Raw genomic sequence first — 19,872 nt, 5'->3', positions numbered from 1 at the left:
AGATATTTAGCTCATATTAGCAACCCTGAAATTAACAGAACATAATACTGTGAAAATATGTCTTGGACCAAAATGCATGTGGTAGTACTAAAGACAAAGGAAGTAAATATAATTTCTGGAATTTCATTTTGAAGACGTATCAAGAATCTCTAAGCACATCCAAAAGGAATCATCTTTAAAGGCAAGAAAAAAGCTTTTTAAAATCTTCTCCATGCCTTTTGCCTCCAGCAATTGCATGCAACAACCTGTTTTATCTGCCAGTTTTAGTATTTTTAGTGATTGTTGTCATAAACAGTTTGGTATCCCAGGTGTTTGCATTTATTAGCTGTTAGCCTGCTTGGTATCGTTGTGGCTGTCCCTTCATGATTTTAATGTAGTTATTTTGGAAAATATAACCCTTAGAAAATCTGAGTGTTTAGTAAGAATTGAGGTAAGATTTACAGTTTAATAATTGCAGCATAATAGTATCCATGAATTAAGCCATAGAATATACAGTGACAGTTGTTTGAGTTGCTTCTTAATGACTGATTTCCTTTCATTTCTTTACGAACAGCCACAAGCAGCAAGCCATCCTGCCATTTTCAGAATTGTTAATGAAATCTTCAAGTAAGTTTTGAAATTATAGTGGAAAGTGTCTGAAATTACCAGTCTAAACACTGAGATTTTCCTTCATGAGATATGTTTTAATATAATATACTCTTAGCAGAATGCCTCAGTATACCCCTTTGTGTAATATACTGCAAATAATAGCAAATGTTAAAAATCCCGAGAACTTTATTGAAAGTTACATTATAACTGCCGATTATAATCGACTACATTGTATTTTAGCCTTTAGAAGTTGAAATTTATTTTATTCTATAGTAGAGATTTGTTGTTGAAATATTATTTTGATGTGAAAACTGTAAATACTCTGTAATGGCTTGGCCCATGCCAGCATGAAGGTGGAATGTAGCTATAATATTTGCAATTACCAATGTGGCATCTTTGACATTATGTTAATTATCTTCAGGATTGACAACAGATATGCTGTTATTTGCACTAAGCTATTGATCTGCCTGTTATTAATGAGTTTCTGTTCGAATGCATTATTTTGAAGCTAGGTATATTGTTCACCACATGGGGGCTTCCAGTCCTTTGTAGTTTCAATGTTTTTTTCTCTTTGCTTGTCTCTCTTCTTATTTTATCATTCTTTTTAAGATGGTCTGTTGCTGTGGTAATCAGATTTGATACAACAGTAATGCTAAGAAGAAGCTGATGATCTTTGTTCATCAAGTGTTTTCCTTTATAAGAAGGGGGAAAAAAAAAAAAAAGCAAAAAAAAAAAGCCTTCTAGGTGCATATGTTCAGGTACTGACAGAGGAGCCTCTACTGCAGAAACTGTAGTGCAGGGCAGAGGCAGTACACTCTTAGAAGCACACATCTAAACTTTGTCTGTTTCAGGAATAACTTTTCCTACTATTTGCATGCTTGTTATTGAGCTTTAATGTGCTAAATTGTTTCTTCACAGGGAGATGCAGATACAAGATATTAATGATTTTTTTTTCCACAAAGTAGAAGCTTACTTTGTTGCTCTGTGCAGCTATAAAGTCCATAAGCCTGGCCTGAGTTTGTGTACTATTTCTTGTGTTTAAACTAGAGATTATATTTGCCTGCAGCTTTATGAAATTTCTGAATTACAGTAATGTGTTCGTTGTTCTCGTCTTCTTGATTGTTATGGAAAAAAAATAAGTCTCTAATAAAAAAGGTATATTAAATCCCAGTGTCAGCTTACTTTGAACAATTTTTTCCTGACCATTACACATCTTTTAAGGATGGGAATGAAAATTACTCTTGGCTGTCCATGTGATTTGTGCTCCATTTTCTCAAGGTTTCATTATGCCCTATGGAAAGTCAGTTAAAGGGTTCACATTCCTGAACCTCCAGAACGGATTTTATGATTTCTCCAATGAAAGGACTTTGGAATCAGTCTCTAATTAAATCTGCAGTAATTACTGATCTAAAGTATGCATTTGGTGTATACTAATTTCTGTTTGTGCTGCTGATTCATTGCTTGATGATCACTAAGGAGAGACAGTGATTGAACTGCAGCTGTATTATTTAATATTTAAGTTTGGTCTTCTTGTCTAGTTTGCTATAGATGGAACTTTTAAATTTGATTGACAACTTTTTTTTTTTTTCCATTTCTTCTGACTACATTAGGAGTACAGTACTTAACAATTTAAGTCTCTCTTTCCCTCTTTCTCTCTCATATTTTTCCTCCAGGTACCATGCCCCAGGAGATTGTAATTTCTTTCTAATTTGAGATGGCCCATGGATGCCTTCCAACAAAGCAATGAAATATGCCTAACTGTAGGCATAGGAATACTTGCCTTGAACCCAATGAGACTGTTCTAAAACCAAATTTGCCTAGTAAAGTTGTGATAGTCTGATAGTCTGATTTTTGTTTTTATCAGTTTTCCCATATTGGTAAAGAAAATTCTACATTTCTGTGTGTATACTCTATGCACATAAATCCAGAGTATCTGTAGGGGTTGTATATGTTTTCTTAAAAACAAAAGAAAACAAAAACATGTGAAGTTGGTATTCTATCAGTTTCCACACTGGCATAATCAGTGTGATGAGCTCAAACACAGCTTGAAGCTACGGCCTAGGAGGAATGTACCTTTTTTTCCTTCCTTTCAATAACAGTGGTGTGTTTGGGGGACTAATTATCTAATCTGTCATAATCTAACTTTTCAATGTTTATGCTTAGGAATGCACTGCTGGAAACTGATGGAACTCCAGAAGTTATGACCATAATACAGGTGTTTACACAGCTCTTCGTTCAGGTTCTCCAGAATGAAAACAAGCAGGTTGGTCAAGACCTACTTCTTAATGTTTCCTTTACAGTGAGAACATACATAATTTTGCAAGAAAATAACAATTCTGCTGATAGGAATAGTGACTGAATATAATGAGTGAAATGGTAGCAACTCTATAGCTGTACATGCACGCCAAAGTTTAGTTCAGACATTTTCAACCGTCAATAAAAATGCAGCGTGAAACCAATATACCAGAGCAATTTACCTGAGTTTATCCTGAAATAATCCTACAACCTGTTGAGAACATACAAGCTGTTGTTTTTGTCGAGGGCAGTTGTCATGGTGCTGAAGTTTCTGTCTGTACAATGAGCATCATTATCGTCATGCACCTTTGACAGACAGGATGAAAAAGTTCAGATTAGTTTTTCTTTTGCAGTTGTAGGGTTCTTTATAATACATGAAACAGAGGTCATAACCCCAGCCTTGTTCCCATTCCCTGTCTGTGTCCCCACACTCAATCCCTCCACAAATATCAGTAAGTAGGATACCAAAAGGTAGAACAAGCAGCATGCAAAACAGTTTCAGTTTCTGGTCATTAATGCCTTGGGAGTTTTTCCTCAGTTTAAAGCTTCAAATTTCCCAGCTTAACATCTCTTCTTCTGCACAGTTTACACTGTTCTTACTGAACTGAATTAAGTAGATTTACTTTTGTATGTACTACTTTAACCATCAGCAAGATCAGCTCTTTACTTTACATTTTTACAATGGGAGATATGAATAAGTTTTGTTCTGTTTATAGGTTACAAACATTTTTTAGATTACCGGATCACTGTCACTTCACATCCTGACAGTTTTGCTTGTTTTTAACTCCAATGCATATGATGTAAGTTTGGAAATTATCCTATCATTTAATAGTTTTTGGTTTAGACTCAAATACATTTTCCATTCGTTTGATTTTTGCATCCATTTGAGGAAATGGTAGTTAAGAAAATGTGGGGACTTCATCTGGGAACTTGTGATGTACTGACCTTTAATTAGCATTGTGATTGAATCTGTCTTCTAGCTTCAGGCAATATGATTTAAGGATGAAACTGCAGCTGTGTTGCTTAATATTTAGGTGCCGTGTGTGTTAATTTTATGCCACCCTGGTTTCATGGCAGCAGCATGTTGTGTAGCCCCAGGTGTGGGTGACTGGGTGGAGAACACAAGTAAAGATCCCACACCCATCAGACACCCAAGGGCTAATCCTGTTGTGCAGGTGATGTTTGATTCATGGTGAAAGTTCTTCATCTGCTGACATCGCAACATGGACTATTGCCCAATTCTTTGAAAGTGGTTTTAAATGTTAAGTTTCCTGCATTTTACTTTTATACAGTTTAATTCATGGGTTTTTAATTTAGATACTATCTTCATTCTTAGAATTTAAAATCCCTTGTTTCACAGTTTATGAATCAACTGTAATGTTAACTAACAGTTGACATAAAAATATGCAGACACAGACTACTTCCTAAATATTGTTTAAATCACTGTGATTTTTTTTTTTTTTTTTTTTTTGTGGTCTACCAGTATTACATATATTCATAGGGCAACCATTTTTGTAGTATCTGGATGTCCTTGATAGGGGATTTAATTTGCTCCAATAACATTTCTTGGTTTTACCATTAATGTTTACCATAAGAAATGTTACTGGAGCAAATTAATGGTTTTACCAGTAATGATAGAAGATGAAGAAGGTTATGGCTGGATCATCTGAGGCCATAGGAATTTAGAGTACAGTTGATTGAAAAAAGGCTATGCAAACAGATGTGTCCCAAACATGTTTTGAAGAACCAGGTCATGTCTGGCAGCTGCACAGGTTTGCAAGGTAGGTAGGAGGAGAATTATTCCCTATTGCAGTGTGTGCTGTTTTTTCTGATAACTTTGTAGGCTGTACTGGGTTGAGATGTTGGGATGACCTTCTCTGTCTTGTGTAGAAGCGAATTTCATTCCGGTTTGTGATAGTAGTGAGAGCTGACTTGAGGATAAGGTCAAGTTAGTTGTGAAAAGTTAGTTGTGAATTCATGAACTGAAAGCTCTTGTTTTTATTTGATGGAAATTATGATTTTCTCCAGGGTTGTTTTCCCTTAGGATTGTCAGTGTTTTTCACCTGGGAATGTTGTTTTAAATAGCTGCATAAATATTTTAAGCCAGTCATCCACTTTTATTTCCCATTTGATATCATGGCAATTATTATAATCAGCTACATCCGAAGTAGTTCTATCTCTTGGTACCTTGTTTTGCAGTTCGTGATGGTCTATGTCAGGAAAGAACTGCTTAAAATACTGTGTGTATGGCACAAGGCGGTTTTTACTTATTTATTTTTTTTTTACTTTGCTTAAACCATATGCTGAAAACTGGTTTTTACATGCTTTACAATACCGTTTTGATACGTAACTCACGCTGCGGTTTGTCTTGGCCTCTACTGACTGTGTCAAGAGCTGCTTTTCCTGGGGATTCTTGATGCAAGCTAATTGGCTACACGCATACTTTAGTACAGGGATTATTAATTTTTAATTAGCCTAATTCCATTTGACAAGTACGCTCTTAGAGTCTTACCATACCAGTGATACATTGACTGCCTAAGAATACCGCACATATTACTGTGCTGTAATTAAAATTAACTGTTGTTTACAGAACAATAACAAAAATAGAGAGAGAATGTGTCACCCCATTTATTTATAAGGTACATAGATGAATTTCACAAATTAAGTAAGTTTTTTCTTAGACTGAATGTGGTCTTCATTGGGTTTAGAGATTTGTCACATTCTATAGTCTGTATTCCCAGTCTGCGTTTCAAGAGGTGATCTATTTGCTGACTCTTATTCCTAAAGGAAGAAGCCAGAAGACTTCTAAGGTTTTTGGTATGGAGACTTGAATCACAGAATGGCTGAGGCTGGAATGGACTTCTGTTGATCATCTGGTCTAAACCTTCTTTTCAGGCAGGGTCACTTAGAGCAGGTTTGCACAGCACCATGTCCAGACAGCTTTTGAGTATCTCCAAGGACAGAAACTCCACCACCTGTCTGGGCAAACTGTGTCAGCCCAGCCTGATCAGTCACCTGCATGGTAAAAAAGTGTTTCCTGATGTTCAGGGGGACCCTCTGGTGTTTCAGTTTATGCCCGTTGCCTCTTGTCCCAACACTGGGCACCACTTTAAAGAGCCTGGCTCTGTCATCCTTGCACCCTCCATTCAGGTGTTTATAAATGAGATCCCTCCAAACCTTCTCTTCTCCAGCCTGAACAGTCCCAGCTTTCTCAGCCTTTCCTCATAAGAGAGGTGCTTCAGTCCCTTCATCACCTTGGTGGCCCTACATTGAACTCTTTCCAGTATGTCCAGGTCTCTCTTTTACTGGGGAGCCCAGAACTGGACACACAACTCCGGATGCCACCTCACCAGTGCTGAGTAGAGTTGAAGGACTACATCTCTTGACCAGCACTTTGCCTAATGCAGCCAAGAATACTGTTAGCCTCCTTAGTGGCAATGATACGTAGACAACTCATGGCCAACTCAGTGTCCACCAGAACCCCAGGATCTTTTTTTGCAAAGCTGAGTGGCCCCCAGCATGCACAGGTGCCTGGGATTGTTCCTCCCCAGTTGCAGGACTTTGCACTTCTTGCTGAACTTCACGAGGCTCCCATCAGACCATTTCTCCAGCCTGACGAGGTGCCTCCGGATGGCAGCACAACCTTCTGATATATTCACCACACCTCCCAGTTTTGTGTCATCAGTAAACTTGCTGAGGGTGCACACTGCCCCATCATCCAGATCGTTAATAAAGCTATTAAACTGGACTGAGCCCAGTAGTGACCCCATGGGTACTCTGCTGCTTATGGCCTCCAGCTTGGCATTGTGCCACTCATCAGCACCCTCTGGGCCTGGGTGTCAGCCTGTTTTCAATTCACTTCAGATGGAGTTCATAGTGTACGTTGGACATTCCTGTTGTAGATGCTTGCAGAGCAACAAGATTAAAGGATATTCTGCTGTTAGTCTCACATTTACACAAGCAGTGATGTTCACATCATGCAAATTTCACACACCCAGATAAATAGACAACAGGTTTGTTATCTATGACAACCTTACGTTGTGCTGAATCAGATCCAAAGAATTTTAGTTTTCCATTAATTGAACATAATGCAATAATCCACATCATGCCCTCAGATTTTGTGGATATTATTATTTCTTGTTTTGTTATGATCTATGAGCCTGTTTACAGTGGAAAATGAAATTAAACTAATTAGTATTTGTTAGCCTTTATGAATTAAGAGTGAAGACTCTTCTGATTACAGGAAAAAAAGACTAAGAACATTAAGATGTAATTTTTTTAATCCTCTGAATCTTTTTTAATGCAGGTATTTTTAAAAAAATCCATAAATAATTACTTATAATGATTTTTTTTTCACAACTATCTCCCTTCTGTGTACTAAATATTAAAATTAAGTTTAGAGTTACTTTTGTGTTCTTTTGCTTTAGACTGTGTTGCTAGTTGGTATGTTAGATGAGATTGTTTGCTGTGGGTTTGTTTTGAAAACTGACCAGAAAGCTCTTAAAATAACTTTTTTTTTTTAAATTATTTTAGCATAAATTTCCACTGAAGGCCTACTTCCCTCACCATTACCAGCCCCTTGTAGTAGCTTTACTGAGACGTCCTTTTGGTAAGTTTCTAAATGACATATTTGCAGCATTAGCCAACTTGCATTGTCTTCATATGTTTTAAAATAACTTTAAAAGGGACTAAGACTAAATTTTGCCATTTTCTGGATTGGATGTTTTGATTTAGCAGTTTTAATAATTTTCTTTTAGTGTATTTTTTGTAGGAACATCTAATTATTATGTAACTGTAACACATATTAACTTCAAGAAAAACTAAAAGACATAACAAAGAGTGCATTATGTTTTTATGAAAACTGTGATATTAGGAATTAAAACAGGTTGCTGAGGTCTGTATATATATATATGTTTATACATATATACATACACACACACAAACACTTTTCTTACACCATTAAATGTCATTATGAAAATTCATGTATTTGACAAGAAATACTGTGTTGTTTGTTGTTTGTCTCTGAAGCTTGAATTCTGCTGTTCTTTTAGGTTCTGCAAACTTTTTTATTTTTATTTTTATTTTTTTTATTTTTATTTTTATTTAGATTTCCCATTTACATAGATTAAGAAATCACTGCTCAATGCCATACAGGTTTTCATGAGCAGTAATTTCTGCTCAATACAAGAACCTTTGAGAATGTTACTTCAGTGATTAGATGCTAACATCGAGGCAGAATTTACACAAGGATACATTGGCCTAATTTGAATAATATTCCTAGCTGTAATTCCTCACATGTCTCTGTCAATGAATTGTTCTAAGAAGCATAGGGACAGTTATTGTTGAAAATTGGGAAATTCTAAGTGCTTTGTAATAACTGAATCCTGAACAAGTTTTAATGCTCGCTTAATGTGGTTAATTTCATTGTTCTGTTCCATTTGGACAGAAAGTTTTAATTTGAAAAAAAAAAAAAAGTCATCTTTTGAATTTGAAAAATCATATTTTAAGAATTTTATTTCATCCTTCCTCCTCAGAATCGCCAGCTACATGCTGGTCTCAACACTTGACACACATTTCCAATATGGTCAAAGCCTTAGTAGAAGACACAAACATTAGGTAAGCAGTATTTCTTAACTTTTTGTCCTTTGAATGTGTTACTTTGTGAAAAGTCATGTCATTCAAACTCTTTAGTGGCTACATTTCATTAAGTCTAATTTTCTTCTCTAATTATAGCTTTGGTTTAAAGACTTACACTACTTACTGAACCAGAACGTTGTAGCACTTACAGACCTGTCCAATAAGCTCCTGTGTAAACAAAGTCTTCTCTTCTTGCTTTTGTTTCAGCAAAGAGCTAACTGTAACAGAAATGCTCACTTTCCTACTTTGCCATTCGTCCCATTAAACTTTTAAAACTGATTCTGGATTGAATTTCTGGATTGAATTCTGTTTAGCCAGAACTTTCAAAAGTTCTTGGGGCAATAATGTGATATCCGGAGAGGGTCCAATGCAACTTGCCTACAAGTTGTTCTTGGGCATTGCCATTGCCTTTAGGATGCAGAGTTACAGTGCACGCTTAAAAGGAGCCCTTTTGGCTCATTAAAGCATCAGGAGTAAAGTCCTGAAGAGCAGTGTGAGAAAATACATGGGAAGGATTGTCAGGGGAAAAACAGAGCCCAGGCTATGAGCTGGAGGAGGGGGAGCTGAGGATACTTATTGGAAAGTTGATCTGACATTTCTCCATTTTATTATTGTAACAGGAGAACTCTTTCAACCAAAACAAAACAGCTAGTATTGGAAAGAGTCTGTTGTGAGTTGTTCTCTTTCATGTACGAGATCGTATTGGGTTTCTGCAGGCTTGTACGAACATTCAAACTTCAAACTTCATGTATTGTTTAATTTTGTTTTGTTGTTGTTGTTGTTTTCATAAAGATATGTCTGCTAGACTATTGCATTGTTTGCTATATTGCTCCTTGAGCTGACACATGGTGTTTCTGACCTGTTGCCCTAAGTGTTTTGTTTGTGGTTTTTGTTTGTTTTGCTTTGTTTTCCAAAATAGATACTGTAATGAAAGATAGTGTTCATCTGTATGAATTCTGCTTTGGAAGTATATGTTCCAGGACTATAGGGACAAAAAATACACCCCTATCTGTTGTTACACTGTAATTCTTTCTTTTTGGGTCTTGGGTCTCTGATGAGACTTGACTTGGCTAGAGTTTAGATACGAGTCTGCATAGATCTGCTCCAAGAATGAGCTTTCCAAAGAGTATTGAACTGCTTTTAAATTCCAAGGAAGCAAGTTATTTTTGCTTTTAAAACTGAAATATTTAAATAGAAATATGGAATGCCTAGACCAGATAGATCTGCACAGTAAGATACCCAACTGTCCCCCTGTTCACAGCATCCTGGAAGGCATATCTTTAAATCCGCACTTGGTTTCAGTTAACACATGAAAGCTTTTATTTTTGTTGTTGCGTAGCATAAAAAGGCTTTTTGCTGTTCCCCCTGAGACCTGGCTGTCTGCTGCTTGTTTCTTATTTTCTGTATGAGCTGCAGTTCAGTGCAACGTCTGTTAGTGCCTGGTCTGCTGTGATTTCAAACCTTTTTGCCCTTAAAGTGGGACCAGTAGCTGACCATGATTTCTTAAAGAAAAAGGCTTTGAACAAACAAATACCATCCGTCTTAATGTGTTACAATAATAGAAGCATGTCTTTCTGCTTTTGTTACCTAGCCCTTGGCTTTTCACCTCTTCTGCCTTGATAATACACTAGTTTGAATAGCACTGTACTTGTCAGAATATCTTCTTACTTTCTTTGGGACTCATACAACAATTATTTTTTCCACCAAATCCCTCTCTGTTGTGAAGAAAAAGGATCTGACTTGTCTTCTTCAGTACTAATATCTATGAGTAACTGTATTTAATTTGCTTTTTCATTGTGTTATTCCTGATTCTGATTACTTATTGACATGCAGTCATCTCAGTAAATGGTAAATATCATGTGACATTTTAAATCAACTCACATAAGTTTAGGAGAAAAAAAAATCCCGGAAGAAGTGAAAGGCTACTTTTGGCAATGGCAGTAGTGTAGCTGTCAGTACAGAGTGGGCAGAAACTTTAATGGGGTAACAAGTGGAGGTTATGTGATTCCAAACCAGGCAGTTTGATGGAAAGTCGTGGTGAGTTGTAATTTCACTGGTGCCTTGACTGCCGAGGCAAGAGTTGGACTCTATTCTACTTAATACTTGTTAAAATCAGTTTAATGCTCAAGTTTAAGGACATGTATTTACCCTTTGAGCTATGAATGCTTCCAGTTGTAAGTATTGTCAATGTTACCCTTAGTTATCTGTTCTCTGTAATTAAGTTTTAATTAGTGTTTTTGTTTTGTTTTGTTTCTTTGTTTGATTGTCACATTGTCACTTACATTGTCACAACATCGAATTATGGTCAGATAAGTAGGTTATTTTGCTGAGGGGAAGGCTGTTGTTCCAGATCACTGTCACATTTGTTTGTTGTTGCTGTTGTGTTTTTTGTTTTTGTTTTTGTTTTTTAAAGGTTTTAAATGTTGCATTTCTGGATTCTAATAACTTCAGATTGTGATGATCCTGTTCCTTTATCTAAGGAAACTTTGTCTCATATTTTGTCATACATCTCTAGTTCTCTGCAGTCAGAGACAAGCTGTTACCTCTCCAAAAGCTGTGGAATATCAACAGCAGTGACTTCTGTAGCATTTACCTCAGCACACTATTTTCCAGCCCATCCTATATCAACCTCTTATGTCTGATGTCAGTGACCAAGCTTATCCAAAAATAAGGATAAGCTTGTTTGATGGATTTATGTCCTAGGAATAGGACATAAATAGAATTTCGAGATCGTGGGATTCTGTGGTGTGAAAGTATGATTTACAGAGTCAGCAGTTTCTGAGGTACTCATAGAAAATGTGAGTCAACAGTATACTCTAGACATAGAATATTATCTGTGTGTATTACATTTTCCATCATAAAACAGAGCATCCCTCCTTCAGGAAGTCTTAAAGATAAAGCAGTTTATTCTAACTATCATCTCGTGATATTCTCCAGGTGATGTGGGACCAGTAGCTGACCATGATTTCTTAAAGAAAAATAACTCAGGCTTTGAACAAACAAATACCATCCATCTTAATGTGTTACAATAATAGAAGCGTGTCTTTCTACTTTTGTTACCTAGCCCTTGGCTTTTCACCTCTCCTGCCTTGATAATACAACTGAAATAATCAAACAACTGCATTAACTCTTGAAATTTCTGAAATATTTAGGAGTTTCCTGGAAGGGGTGGTACAGCAGCTCTTGGAATCCCCATGAATAAAACTTAAGGAAAACCTCTGATTCTTCAAACCCATTGCCACACTTAATAGTAATATGAGTTCCTGCTTCTTGCTTTCCTTCCAGATGTCCTTTCTTCCTTCCTCACTCTGTTTGTCTTTATACTTACGGGAAGCCCATCATTAGTTTGCATCTCCCCATGCGAACTAATGTGAGAGAGTGTAGAGATGACCTGTGGTCCATTCTGATCCTTCTTTTCCTTAATGCAGTAGCCCAGATTGTAGTATCTTCCAAATATTCATTAAAGAGGATCCAAACTTTACAAGTCAGGAGATAAATACCCTTCAAAACTTTATATTTATCCCACCTAAATGTACTTCCTCATTAATTACCAAAAACATGTGCTTTTAACAGAAAATAACCCAGAAAAGCAAAACAGAGAAATAGAAAACCAATATAAGGCAACAGCATTTTAGAATACAGTACATAATATACAACTTAACGTTTTGAAAATCCTTAGACTGTAGACCATAAACTGTGAATACTTTTATGATGTATATTTTAATACATAATATTTTGTCACTGCTATTTATTGGAAACTGGTGTCACGGATATTCTGTTTTGCTGATAAGATTAATCTGTTAATAGCACTGGGCAGTGCCCCTGTTGACCTTATTGCAGATAACAGAGTACGTGGCTCTGCTTAACAGGTAAGACATTATCTGTTGAAGAACAGCTTAGTGGTCTTTATTTTCATGCTAACACCCTTTGCAGTTAATGTAAGAAATTTATAAGTGTTTAATAAGAAGAAATACTTAATTGCATCTTTGTCATATTCCAGTTCCTCTGACCTTTTAGAAGTCTGGTTTTTGGTTGCTTGTTTTGGAGAGTGGCTGGATATTGCTGCAGAACAATTGCTGAAGGCAGCTGTAGAACCAGATGCTTTGCTGTGGCTGTTGGCATTTTACTACTGTCCTCAGACTAAAAACCTACAAAGGATTCAAACAATGGTGAGTGATGTAACAGTAGTAATCAGCGATAAGCAGTTAATAGTCTGCTTATATCTTATTGCTATAAAACAAATTGTATGCACCAGAAAAAATGAAAGGTCTGCACTGGAGAAGGTATTGGTTTTACAAGTTCTCATGTTGCAGTGAAGTTGGAAGCTAATTTTTGTGAATTTTCTTGTTGACAATTAGAAATTTTTTTCCCTTTTAAAGACAGTTATATATATTAGCATCATTTTAGCTTTCTTTGAAATAACTCATGTGTTTTTCATTAGACATAAAACTATGCTGGGAATGGTATTTTTGAAATCTCTGTGTGGCAGAATTCAGCAGTCCTGTGTTATAGCATCTTCCGAGAATGAAACACAAGAGAAATCACAACAGCAGTCGAAGCAGTAAAGACATTCATCACACACAGCACTGAATCCCAACCTCACCCATCTATTCTGATTCTTCTTAAATCTCTGTATTAATTCTTGACATGTATGAGGCTGTAAAGAGTATGTTATATTCTAACATGCTAAATTTCTAACAGAATGAAGCAGTGTTCTAACTTCACTCTCTGTAACTGAGTGGTCTGGTGCATGTCTTTGTGTGCCTGCAAGTGCATGAAAGTCTATCAAACGCATGAAAGTCTACTAAATACATTTAGATCTATTCACAAGTTTGGACTAGCCCAAGCTATCTGCTCTACAAAGCAGAGATTAAAAATCTGGCTGCAGTATCTAATTTTTCTTAATTAATAAAAAAAAAGAAAAAAGAAAAAGATGCAGCTCAATACACCACACTAACATTATGTTTTCATTTTGCATCTCCAGTGTGTTTTTCACATCTCCAGTATGTTTTGCAATATTTTGTTTCCTTTCCTTCCCATCCCCCTACTACATATGCAAACTCACATGCCAATCACTTTTTACTTTCTTTCTGTTAAATTTCTTATATTCCAGGAGCTGGAGTGGAATATTGATCGAGTAGAGTTAGGTTAGAGCTACAGTGGGACAAAGAAACAAGGGTTTTAGAGTGCAATGGTGGGAAAGAAGGCAATACCCAAACAACAAACACGAGTGAATGAAACCAAACGACTGTAGGTGCTGACATCTATGTATATGGAGCATTGTCCACCTCCAGCACCACAGAATGAAGTCATATTGTCACACATATAAAGTCACCTTCCCATGTGTTCCTTATGCTATCAGTTTGTTACTCTCAGTCAGTGTATGATAAACTTCAATGAAAAAAACGTTTTCCATTTAGAGCCCACACAGTTACTCATCTGTTCCCATAGGTCTCATATTTCAGTATGAGTCTTTTCTTCAGTTACTTAGAGTGAAAAAGACTTTTTGCACAGGTCAGGCTACTTGAAAAGTATTCCCACAGTTCATGCTAAGCTTCTGCCTTTATGTAGATGTTTGATTTATTTTAGTAGTAGTAGTAGTAGTAGTAGTAGTAGTAGTAGTAGTAGTAGTAGTAGTAGTAGTAGTAGTAGTAGTAGTAATAGTTCCTTGCCACATTTGCAAGCTAGGGACCTTTTCATGCAGTATATTTTTGTATGGAAAGGTGCACACTCATGACTTAAGATTGTATTCCTGCAACTGAATTTAGGTAGCAGCTTAGATATCAGAAAGAGTGGAATTCATACTGTTAAAATGATTTAAAGAAGGCAGCAGTGCTTTTACTGTTCACTAGAGTTCACTTGTACATGCAGGACAGAATATTCTGTTCTTCACTTATTTATTCATCTGCTCTTTCTTACCTTTAGACTGTGAAACATTGAAGGAACAAAATTTGGAGGTTGTCCTAGATGTCCTAGGGTGCATGAGCTCATGGAGCAGGTCCTGTTTGCTATCAGTCTTCCTACTCTGGCACATGGGATGGAGGCACACCATGAATGGGATGCAGAGAGAGAGAAAGGATTTGGGAGGATTCCAGTTCCCTTTCCTTAAATTCTGGTTTCATTTGTTGCATTACAAGTAATTGTGAACATAATCATTTTCAAACATAGAAGCTGTTTTATGGGAAAGGGATGAGAAAAATGAGGTCAGGTAAATGATTGACATAAAATATCCTAGTGAACATGGTTGAGAAATGGATGTCCTTTTCCTTTGGATTTGCAGTTGTTACATTTTTCCATTGTCCCTGCACTTGTTTGCTGTTGTGGATTTTTTTTCTTTTCTTTCCGTTGGTTATTTTTTAAACACACATTTGTTTGGTTTGTTTTTAATAGGGTGGACAGAATTAGTTATGATTTTTATTTTTTTGTAGTTCTTTGCTTGTAGTTCGTTTTCAATTGTGTAGGAGCCAAAGTCTTCTGTTTTCTACACCCAGTAAAAATGAGTTTTTATTGGCTAACTCTAAAGGTAAAAACATAAATTGCAAACAACACAGGAAGAAGGAAAGAACTGCATTCTTACCAGAACATTTTATCAGTTGAGGTCAGGTTGCATGGGGATTTGACTGGTTTGTACCAGCAATACTGAAATAAGCCCTTGAGGAGTCTCTGTTCTTTTTCCCACAATGCAAAAACCTGACCATGTTCTACTGAGGGACTTTCTCTATTTCCTTTTATTATTAAAAAGGTCAAATCCTGGCTTGATGCCCTGCCCACTTAGTTTGCAAGATTAAAGAAAGTTAACAAATCCTTTCTGCTCACCTTTGTATGTGTGAATCAGTATAAAAGAAATGTGTACTGCCCTTCCTTTCCTGTTCTCCCTGCCTAAATGCTGACTTTTTTCATGTTTGGGTAGTTTCTGCCAAGCATTCAGTGTCCTGTTAGTGAATAAATCCATAGGAAAAATACCATAGGTGACCTTTACTCTCCTTTAATCCTGCATCCTTTGGAATTGTTCCTTACAGGCAGAAGCTCGAGCAGTCTACAACCATCTAATGATGCTCTTCAACGCTACTACCCTTTCTGTCAGAGATCTGCAGGCAGCTGTAAACAGTATAACAGATACAGAGCAATGTTATTCCCAGCATCTTACAACACACCTTCTTACCAACTTTTTACTATTTTCTTCTGGTGGACATATGATTGCCCAGGAATTTATTTCCCATGTAAGTGTTGTTTTGTTTTTGTACCTCCCCCACCCCCCCCTTTTTTTTTCCAGTTTAAGTAAAATACATTTTTCTTACTATTTGGATTTACGTTAGATCCTCTTAAGAAAGAAGCTACGTAACAGAGAATTAAAGGAGATTGTGACTACAACAACTATAGCTAACCTGCTATTTATCTATTTCAACTGAAGTCAAAGTATTTTCCTTCTTGATACATCTTGATAAGATCCCACTGAAAAAATTGCTGTATTGACTGCAGAAGCACTCCAAGTAGTAGCTTGCAACTAAGGGATACCTACAGTTAATTTACAGCTGGCATATTGTGTAAACATCTTGCTGTAAATTTTGCTGTTTGCTTTCCCCAGCTGCAAATCACTACTTTAATTATCCAGCTGCTGCAGAGGTGCTGGAATTGTCTTCTCTCTGTTTTCTTCCAAGTGAAACAAGTACTAAGTGTCAGCATTGATAAGGCAGATGCTTGGTACTTTAACAAATCCAGAGAAAGGTTTAAGAACTGAGAGAGAAAAAAAAAGAATGAAGACCCAAGAGAGTGCCACTTAGGGTGTGAAAAAACGGATGGAGAAAAATGGAGTGAAATGTTGCATGTTTGCTACAATATCTTGCTAATTTTGTTGAGAGCTTTCAGTGATACTGGTGTGAACTGTAAAATGTGTTTGTGTCTCTCAAGATTTTTCTTAAAAAGTACAAGCTTCCTGTACAAGCAGGTACTGTGTGGTTTTAGCACTTTGAAAATTTTTCCTTCCAGCTGCAGAGTGCCCTTCAATTCTGTTTGGGTTATATGTTTTATATGATCACTGTGATTCTGTGACAGGAGGAACTGGAAAACTATTTTGGTGGTTATTCCTTTTGAATGGCTAAAGAGACATAACATTTATCTGTTTAAGGAGAGCTGAGATATTTCTAACATTTTAGATATAGGTTCAGAAATGAACAACTTCTGCCCAGCATAGGACCGTAATATTATACATGTAAAACAAAGGGGATTGTTTGTAGATTTACAATCTGCTGCCTTCAGCTATTCTCTTTTGAGGACTGTTGAGCAGTGGTGCTGTAGTAGGCCAACATGCTGCTGTGAAACTGACTGAAAGGGACTTCTTATTTCTTCATAGAAAGTAACATAAAACGACTTTTAAAACTCCGAGTATTCAATTTCCAGTGCAGGGAGGTCATGAGCTGTTATAGGCCAGAGCATGTCGGTCTGATTTGTTTTGATTGCATCTGTGTAATCATTGATTTATAACTAGGCTTTCCAAGTGATTTGAAAAGGTCTGAAACAATATATGGAAGGCAAAATGGTACAGAACCAAACTGGGATGCATGGCAGTTGTTTTGGCTAGCATAGTAAATTTTGGGATTAGCACAACACATAGGTGGCAGAAAGTCTGTCCTGGTCTGCCGGAATTCCTCCTTAGAGTCTTTTCCTGGCACTTAGTCTTTGGGGAAGGGATTTCTTTTTACGTTTTGAAACATTAAAGAATTGAATTGTATCCCCAAGTCCATTAATGTATTTTCAATTGGTTTCTAAGAAGATAATTTCCAAATTGTTGTACTGTCTGTCTTTTTGCGTTTCCTTTAAAAACTTTTTGGCCTCTTTATTTTTTTCACTTAAATTCGAGAGAACATTAGAAATCTCAAAGATGATCAGTTCGTCCAAGGTGTGTGAAAACAGGCTGGTTAAGCAGAAGAGAAGTTTACTTGAATTCAGCGTTTATTATCAGAGCATCTCACACGTTTAGGTATCTGAGGGACAGATCTGTGGTTATGTTGCTAATATCAAATAGAGAATAGCTTGCACCTAATAACTTAATTGCATTATTTCCCATCTTCCCTATTTTCCTTCAGATTACTGAGACAACGGATAAAAGCAAGGAAGTTCGTAGCCTTCTTATCCGTACTGCATACAGAATTAACCAAAATGGAGAAGAAAACCAGAAGACCGTGAGGCTGGTGAATGAACTTCTTCAAAAACTTAACGTTTAAAGTTTAGGTTTTTAATGTCATCTCCTTATCAAGCCAACAAATCAGGTCTTTAATCAGATGTCAGGCTTCCATGAACATCCTGCATTGCTAGTTAGCAAGGTTAGAAGAAAAATCTGTCTTAGCATTCTGACTTAAGGATAGCCCATAACTTTTTCTACCCTCATATATTTGAAAATGTATTTGTTTTGAAATGTAGCCTATTAGAATATAAGAGGAAGTGTGAAAGATGGTTGAAAACTTTGTTCTCATCTCTCCTTGTTTTACAAGAGACCAATGTCATTTAAAGCAGCTTACTCATCTTGTTGTTTATCTGGCTGTGGATCAATTTTTCTCCCAAATTACTCATGGTTTTATAAGCAAATTGTATCCAATTGTTTGGTTGGTAAGTTGTTCCTAAAACGTTTTGTTCTACAATTCTGCTTTTATAAGAGTAGTGATGATCTCAAGTGAGAGTTAATGATTCATGGTGAATGCACTCCATGTTCTCAGGAAATCAACAGTGTTTCCTGAACTCTTTAATTCTTTTTGAAAACATTTCCAAAATAAAACTCCTCTCAGATCTGGTAAGTGATTAATTAACAGTACTGGAGCTTTCACAGGACAGTGTTCTCTCCAATGTGCTATACCAAGAGCTAGTCTCTGTCAACAGATGCTGCAGATAGAAGGTTTTGCTCAGTAAAGCCTATTTTCAGTGTGTGAAGACTGATGCCATTGTGCTATTGTTTATTTAAGAAATCTTTTTTTTTTTCCATAGAGATAAAATAGGGCAAGCACAACATAAGTGTAAGGAAACTTTATAGTTAAAAGGCCAAATTTCCTAAAGAAAGCATATGGTCACACCTCATCTCCTTCCTTTTTTGTGTCCAGAGGTACAGTTTGTTTGCTTACTTCTATCTTTGTGTCATTTGTTCGATGAGGAGAATGTCGACAGGGAACAATGCTTTAGTGTTTTACACTTAGGAAAGTACTTATCCCAAGAAGTGAACATGTTTCTAGCTTATCTAGACAAGTAGGAATGGAGAAGTAATGGTAGAGCACCTTAAAACATTTCAGTCATTTCTTCTCATATATTACCTATCTAGCTTTAATGTCAACACTTACGCTGTGTTCAAAGATACGCATTGGAAAATTATTCTTGCATATAAAATTGGAGCTACATATCTTAAATTACTACAGCGTTATGGGTGTAGCATTTGTTTTGAGCAAGGGAGAAGAAAAACAAAGTTCTTAGTATCCCTTGGCTGCAAGAAGCGGAAGAATATTCTGTAACTGTTCTTACAATTTTGTTCCCAGTGAGTCATATCAGACTAAATTACAGAAGTGACGTGTCTTCTGGGTGAGTTTATTAATATGGTTGTAATATTTGACTCCAGCATATGAAGAAATAATAAATATTTAATATATGTCTGTGAAGAACACTGCTCTTTCTCTTTTTGGATTACAAATATTTCTGAATAAAAAAATAAAAAAGAGGTGTGTTGCAGTTTTTTGGTTGTTGCTACACATATCTACAAAAGCAAAATCAAGCAACCGAGTTTTCTATTCCTTGAATAACTAGAAGATATAATTAAACTAAACTGTTTGTTTCTTGACCAGAAACCAAAGTATCTATCCAGTGGAAATAGATGTATGCAGTACTCTCTTACATTAACAAATACTCTAAAATTGGTTTCCAAGGGAAGAACCACATTCTTAGATGTGAGATTCTTTGTTTTTTCTTAAATTCTCTCCATATTAAAACTACATGCAATTTAACCTACTTAAAAGAAGAATTAGCAGAGAGTTGCAATGTGTGATTCTTGCAGATTTGTGAAGTGTAATACTATGGGTATCATAGTTACCTGTTGATTTAATTTGCTGGATACGAATTTTTTACCATCTTTTCACAGTGCAGTATTATTTTTTTATTATTATTTTACTACTAGCAAAATATATGGCAATTCTTGTTAACTTTCTTAAACAAAATCAATATCCTGTTAAATAGTGAGAAGTCAATTCAAGCAGGAAGGAAATGTGCAGAAAGAACAAAATGAGCACTGAAAAGGTATATTCTTGTTTTACAGTGTTTCACTTAGGAAGAAGTACTGCATGATTTAAATATTACAAGGAGGATTTGCTGGTTTCAGGAGAC

At 36.2% G+C, this 19,872-nt stretch overlaps 1 protein-coding gene across 8 annotated transcripts in view; it reads left to right on the top strand.

The window, feature by feature from the left end:
* FANCC (FA complementation group C) overlaps window positions 1-19,213 on the top strand; it is an 81,236-nt gene extending 62,023 nt beyond the window's left edge. For all 8 annotated transcript variants that reach the window (XM_038171191.2, XM_038171189.2, XM_038171187.2 and 5 more), the window contains 7 exons: window positions 554-606; window positions 2,752-2,851; window positions 7,417-7,492; window positions 8,418-8,499; window positions 12,521-12,689; window positions 15,540-15,740; window positions 17,604-19,213. In XM_038171191.2, the coding sequence (XP_038027119.1) occupies window positions 554-606; window positions 2,752-2,851; window positions 7,417-7,492; window positions 8,418-8,499; window positions 12,521-12,689; window positions 15,540-15,740; window positions 17,604-17,741 (819 nt within the window). In that variant the 3' untranslated portion in view covers window positions 17,742-19,213. The remainder of the gene's footprint in view (window positions 1-553; window positions 607-2,751; window positions 2,852-7,416; window positions 7,493-8,417; window positions 8,500-12,520; window positions 12,690-15,539; window positions 15,741-17,603) is intronic.
* Window positions 19,214-19,872: the final 659 nt, after the last annotated feature.

This window comes from Anas platyrhynchos, chromosome Z, assembly GCF_047663525.1.
Source record: "Anas platyrhynchos isolate ZD024472 breed Pekin duck chromosome Z, IASCAAS_PekinDuck_T2T, whole genome shotgun sequence".
NCBI classification, from domain to species: domain Eukaryota; kingdom Metazoa; phylum Chordata; class Aves; order Anseriformes; family Anatidae; genus Anas; species Anas platyrhynchos.
This window is presented reverse-complemented; position numbering and strand designations above follow the sequence as displayed.